At 37.0% G+C, this 6,920-nt stretch overlaps 1 protein-coding gene across 1 annotated transcript; it reads right to left on the bottom strand.

Moving 5' to 3' along the window:
- Positions 1-2,382: 2,382 nt before the first annotated feature.
- Positions 2,383-2,785, bottom strand: LOC108978796 (the record flags this gene model as incomplete). Its single annotated transcript, XM_018949252.1, has 2 exons — positions 2,612-2,785; positions 2,383-2,553 (listed from the first exon to the last, which is right to left on the bottom strand). Coding segments are annotated over exons 1-2 (345 nt in total), but the record flags the coding sequence as incomplete, so codon positions are not given.
- Between the last annotated feature and the right edge of the window lie 4,135 nt (positions 2,786-6,920).

Genomic DNA, 6,920 nt, shown 5'->3' with positions numbered 1-6,920 from the left:
TAATGTACATACATACGTACAAATTGAACTATTTCATGACAAATTCCCTAACATCCTTCGAAACTTAAAATCATGTTTGTATTATTACCTAAATATTGAATTAATGTAGGTTTAATAAGTTACGAGGTGTGTTCAAAAAGTATCGTGAATTTTATGTTTTTTCAAAAATTATTTATTTATTCATGAATATCTATTTTGCCCCTTACAGGTAATCCTCATGAGTTATTATACACTTCTGCCAACGGTTTTTCCAATCTTCGAAGTACTTCAAAACATGATTTTTTTTTTATCTTCTTCAGCTCCTCCTTCGATGCCGTCTTTATCTCGTCAAGAGAAGCGTAATGGAAGACATACACGTACCAATTATTGTACCAATTTCATCGAGTTGTACAACTGATTGTTACGTGTATGGGGCAGTTGTATGAGTTGTGGCAACTGGTTGGATGAATATCAAAAATTTGTGATATTTTGGCAAGTTGGTTGTGTTAGTTGGATRGTGTTTGGGTTGGTAGTGCGATTTCAAATGATTTCGCCATTTTATTTCTGCTGTCAAAGAGCGCGGGTCTACGGAGCAAAGAACAAATAAAAATGAGTGAAAGCGATCGGCAATTGCGTGAATTTATCGAAATATATAAAACTATGCTGGAATTGTGGAACACCAAACTGGACTGTTACAAAAACCAAAAATGTACGCAGTAGAAGCTACCAAAAACTTTTACTAGAATATAAAAAAGTAAAAAGCGATGCGTCGATAGACGACATGTTAAAAAACTGTCAAATATACGTACTTGCTATCGCCGGGAGCTGAAGAAAACTTTGCAAAGTCAGACATCTGGTGCAGGAGCTGATGAGTTATACGTTTCACCTCTATGGTATGGTATGCCTGTTGTAACATCCATCAGTTCGGATGAAGATGAAGAAGYGTCCGTWCGCGTAGTAAGTTGAAGAAACATTTAAAAGTTTTATTGATTTTATTTATGAGATTATGTTTTTTTACASAGCAATCGTCGAAGAAATTTAAAAAAGTGGTTACCGAAAGAACGGAGTTTCTAAAGAAAGCAACCGAGCATTTGGAGACATCCAAAAAAAACGAGTGGATGAAGCAGACACTTACGYAAAGGCATGGGCTTGCATGTTCAGGCAAATGAAACCAGAGCAGCAACTTTTTGCAAAGCAAGCAGTAGACGAAGTAATGCTGCTGGGCCGATTTGGAAAATTATGTTTCAATTATCTGAACAGTCCTTCAAGCTYACCAAATTTAAGTAGTCCGCATGTATCACGAACCAGCTCGCCTTTTTTAAGTAATGACTCGCAACATTATATTTCGTCACCTTCTGTAAGCCCAACTGAATCAACATCACGCTCGGCACATTTTATTTCTGTACCAACTGGAAGTCCTATAGAATCCACATCACATTCTCAACGTTTCATTTCTGTGCCAACTGGAAGCCCCATACAACCAACATCACATTCACAACGTTTTATTGCTGTGCCAACGAGAAGTCCTMTAGAACCAACATCACATTCGCAACGTTTTATTTCTTTKCCAACTGGAAGCCCCATACAATCAACTTCACAAACAATTGAAATAACTATAGAGCTACACTTTTCAGATGCAAACGACAGTCAATATACAAGTGTTCTTGATTTGTTTAATGACTCGCAATATCAACGAAATAAGACATATTRAGATAGAGTACATATATTTTATTTTATTTTTCTAATTTTTGTTTAAATTATTTTTTAGTTAATTATTTATGTATTAGTTTTAATAGAATGAGTATAAGTTTTATTTAAAGAACACAACTAATTTAACTATTTTATATGTAAATAAAAGGAATTAAAAAGATTTCAGTTTTTTGATAATTTCACAATATTTAAACCATATTGTTTTGGCCTCATTAGATGCATTTCTAGTCAGCGTTGGTTCGATGTCTGATAGCTGAATCGATTTGAGTTTGACTGGCGCCCTAAGTAGTTGTATAAGTACCAACAGGCAAGAACAACAGYAGTAACTTTTTCAGGACATAAATTTATTGTCGTTTGAAGAAGTCGAAAACGCGATGCCAAAATACCAAAAGCGTTTTCAACTTTAACTCGTGCTGAGCTTAGAGTTTTGTTAAAGAGCATTTCATTCTCTGTCAAATTGGTGTGACCAAATGGTTTTAAAACATTTTTCCTTAAAGCGAAAGCCGCATCCRACACAAACACAAAGGGGAGTGGATCTTCGTCTGCCAGCACTGCTTGTGGTTCCAGTAAATTTAAACTTCCACTTTCTAACTTTTTAAAACATTTCGGATTTCCGAAAACGCCTTCATCGGAAATTCGTCCATTTGCACCTACATCTATCATTAAAAAGTTGGAGTGGATGTCAACAATTACCAACAAAACAATACTGAATGTCTTTTTATAATTCAAATAGAATGAACCGGAGTTAGGAGGACGTGAAATATTTATGTGCTTTCCAAAGAGCGCGCCTAAACAGTTGGGAAACATCGACTTCTCATAAAATTGATCAGCTACAGCCATCCATTGCTCAGGTGTTTTAGGAAGCTAAAAATATATTTTGTGTTAAATAAAATGTATAACTCGGATATTCTTTTAATACTACCTTAATTGAGTCTTTTAGAACTTTTGTAATGGCCTCGCATGTCTCAATTACAATTTTACCAATCGCYTGCGCAGATATTGCGGTTGAAAAYTTTAGGTCTTCAAATGAGTTTCCGGTAGCCAAAAATCTTAAAGTTATTGCCAAACGATTCTCTGCACTAATTGCTTCTCGCATTATTGTGTCTTTTTTTTTTCAATAAAAACTTTCACTTTCAAGAGAAGATCAGMAAACACTTCATCGCTCATGCGCATGTAATTCTTGTAGTCCTTTGGATCGGTTTCTCTCAACGTCTTCAAAAGCTTGTTATTAGAAAATTCATTTTTATTTTGCAACCACATTTTAGACTATTTTCTTTTTTTGTTGTTTTTGGCCAAAAAGTCGCGCACAAGCAACGATGTGTGAGCAGGGGCGTTATCGTGGTGCAAAAGCCAATTTTTGTCACATCTTCTCGGCCTTCTGAGAACATTTTGTACCACCGATAAACGTTGCTTCGGTCCAAGGTAGCTTCTCCGTATGCCACAGTCAACATTCCGAATGCATCCGCGCACTTAATTTCGTTTTTCWAACAAAATTTGATACAGGCTCTTTGATCCATTTTTTGAATAGGTAAAAACGCAAGACGATCCAAAACACGTGCAAGCAAAGCAGCTGTCAACAATTAAATGAACATTCAAAATGGCCGAGCTTGTCGGCAKAVGKGAGAGACATGAGTACCAACATAACGCCACAAAAAATTCGAAATTCGAATATACGAAACCCGCGTAAATTCAAAATTCGCGATACTTTTTGAACACACCTCGTATATATTTATTTGCTGGGCATTGTATGCTTGATAACATATTAAAAGACTAAGCGGTCGCACATATTCACGTATGTACTTATGTTTGTAATTGAACAATTTTTTGCCAAATTTGCAAACAAAAGTACTAATCATTTTCACTATTGGTATCCGTAAATAAAAATGCGTACGGATGTAAACACAACGTGAAAGTCTAYAAACACCTTACAAAACAAGATGCAGTCAGACCTTGGAACTTCTGATCTCATTAGAGGGAGGGTGGTACATAAAGACAACCTTAAATAGTGGTTGCTTTCAAGTAAAAACTTTCCCATAATTTAAGCGCACAACGATTTTCAATCTTCATTTCTTTTATTTTTAGGGGTAGTACATAGTCGGATTATCGACGGATAACTCCAACTATATCGCGGTAATCGACAGAAAAGTACTGGTATTGGAGCAGCATGATTATTTAAGACACTCAACCAATTTAACAGACCTTGCTAACATAGCAAAGGAAACTATAAATTTAACCAAATTATTTCCTCAGTCCCACATACGAAAACTGCTAGACGAGGATACACAACACGTTAGAAATTTATTGTCCGTACTGAAAGTGAACCACAGAATGGCAAGTAGCTTAGACCTCTTGGCTCAGCACTCACGATAATAGCAGGCACACGCCTGATGCCTCTGATTTTGAAAAAGTAAGGTGGTCCGAATTCAATTTAATTGATGCAAACAATAGRCCGGTAGTTATTAATACACAAACACAGATACAAATTAATAAACTTACTGATACGGTGAACCAAGTAATTAAAGCTAAAAACAATGAATTTGTTGACACAATGCATTTGTATGAAACACTATTAGAAAAGAATAGAATATTAATAGATCAAATATCGAACTTGATACTCACAAATACGCTAGCTAAGGTGAATATAACAAATCCCACTATTTTTGACCATGGTGATTTGAAATCAATTATGAATGAACACCCTGTCGGAATTCGCATAGTTAGCCTAACCGAAGCATCTAACGTTAAGGTTCTCCAGTCCGAGAATATTGTCCATATATTAATAGCGTACCCCAGGGTCAAGCTTGTCTGTAAGAAAATCACCATCTTCAAAGACGAGTTGGAGGCCAGATCACATAAGGTTTGGTTTGCTGCAGGTATCTTTCTCAGTGTTGTTGGCATTGGCTTTATCATCGTTTGGCAAATCATAAAAGGAAGACAAACGTCGAAGTACGGAAGGCCATCAACAGCTACAAAACAACGGGGGACGGTCATGAGCTTGAGGGGGAGTAGTTGAAACGTAATAATTGCACTTTTTGTTTGTGATATGCAAGAATGATGCAATGCACATTGTTTACATTGCAACATTCTGCTGACGCATAATTTTGTTGCCCAGCCACTGCAGCCAACAGCGGTATCCCGACACTTGCCTATGTCGCAAGCAACTGTGTCAGCGTATGCTGATTCGGCTTGCCGATTATAGTAACGCACACTTATGATTTTAGGTTCCATAATATTTTAGTGTTCAATATTAAGTTCATTTTGTATTTTGTATTTAATCTATAATATACGTACTTGCTCCGGCCTCGCCGTTACAACATTGCCATCTTATTTGACTCTGAAAGTACAATAACATAATCGTCAGAGGATACAACATAATTCCGTTAGAACATACACACATCATTAATGACCGCAAGCGCACTTTCAACAGACAAACTCGCTTCATTCATAAAAGCAGACACTATCACATCTACCCGAATATGCGTTTGCCAACAAGCGTCTTTTCGCGACGATAGCAAAAGCTAAAAATTATAAATTGAACAGTTTCTAATGATTCTTCTAGAAGGAAAAAGTGTCAACGCCACAAACCCGCAAAGCACAGAAATAAGTGACAAAGTTGTCAACATAGTTCTTGTCGATTTAAAATATTTTTCCTCGCCTCCCAAAAATCTGCGTCGATATGTATGCAAGCTCATAGAGAAACATACATATACATATGAAGGAAGGGAAGAGGTGACAACACAGCTCGATTTTTTTCCAAGAACACAATGTTATGACGCTTTGTCGTCGCGTCAGYTCTACGACACATTGACTCTTTGACAAAGCGTGAGCCATTAGTTGTCCGTGGCAATGTAGATTTCGCGTGAAACAATGAGTGTACATGTTCTTTTTGTTTACATGCACACATAATTACATAAGTACGTGAATATGTGCGATCGCTTAGTCTTTTAATATGTTACCAAACATACAATGCCCAGCAAATAAATATATAAATTAATTAATCTACATTAATAGCGGGATTCTGTAACTAGTCTCTATTTGAGACATTTTGAGGTAATGCCTCACTTTGTGACTAGTTACTATTCACTAAACAGTCTCTAGCGTTAGTCTCAAAACATTGCCTGAATTTTTAGACCTAATAGTTAGCAGGTCGCAAAACTAAAAAGAACTCTTATTAGCCATTTTGAATATACTGAATAGAGGTCATCATAGTAGATATTAATCGATTGTCGTTTTTTTATAGTTGGTAAGCAACTCAAACACGACAGAATCACACGGTAAGTAAATATTTACGTTTATACATGCTTGTGAGCTTTGATATATATATACAATTTTTATACATAGACATATACAGTGTTTAAAAAACTGCAGCAAGTTTCATTTCATGTGATTTTGCTTCTGCTTCTGCTTCTGAAAAAAACAGAAGTCGCAGTCGAAGCAAAAGCAGAAAGCGATCGTCGACGAAAAGCGAATCAGCAGCAGCAGACGCCGTGTAAAAAGTTTTGAYTTTGCTTTGCTGCTGCTTTCGCTAAGCAACGCAAGTCGAAGCAGCAGCAGTCGCCGTTTGAAAATTTTTGATTTTKCTTTGCTGCTGCTTTCGTTCTGCAAGTCGCTGCATGTCGCAGTCGCGACTACTGTCGAAACTACTGTCGCGTCTGAATTTTTCTGCGTATACTGTTTGATTGATTCTTGTGCATCAGTATCAATTGAAACAAGTTCGATACAGGAGCTTAATTGTTTAACTATGGCGCAAAGTGATATTTGGATGTATTTCGAGAATAATGTTGATGGAGGCATAGCTACATGTAAAACATGTRCAAATAAACTAAAAAATAATAGACTTTCCAATTTAAAAACTCATTTACTTAATTTACACAAAATAAATTTAAATGCTRCAAGYGTTGAACAGTTAGAAACGTCGTCGTCGTCAAATTYCTCCATTCAACTCGGTCGTTGTGACTCTTCGGGTTGGACAAAGCTTTGACAGTATCCCAAAGCTTACTCACACCGGCGGAGARGTTGCAGGACTTCATATGCTCTATCCATTTCGTCCGCTTATGCTGGTTTACCATACTCGAATCTCTAAATTGAGATCCCTTATTCGGGGATCCCCGGGATCGGCATGGCGTAAGGTGTCGCGCTCATTAGCTAAACCGGCTGCTTCGGCTGGGAAGTTGGGGCGGATTTCCGCTATTCGTCCAGCTGGTATGAAGCGAGCGGTAGCTGCTGCGATC

This window comes from Bactrocera latifrons, unplaced genomic scaffold (genome assembly GCF_001853355.1).
Source record: "Bactrocera latifrons isolate USDA-ARS-PBARC rearing strain unplaced genomic scaffold, ASM185335v1 scaffold_1271, whole genome shotgun sequence".
NCBI lineage: Eukaryota > Metazoa > Arthropoda > Insecta > Diptera > Tephritidae > Bactrocera > Bactrocera latifrons.
The sequence above is the reverse complement of the archived record's forward strand: the minus strand, read 5'-3'. Positions and strand labels throughout refer to the sequence as shown.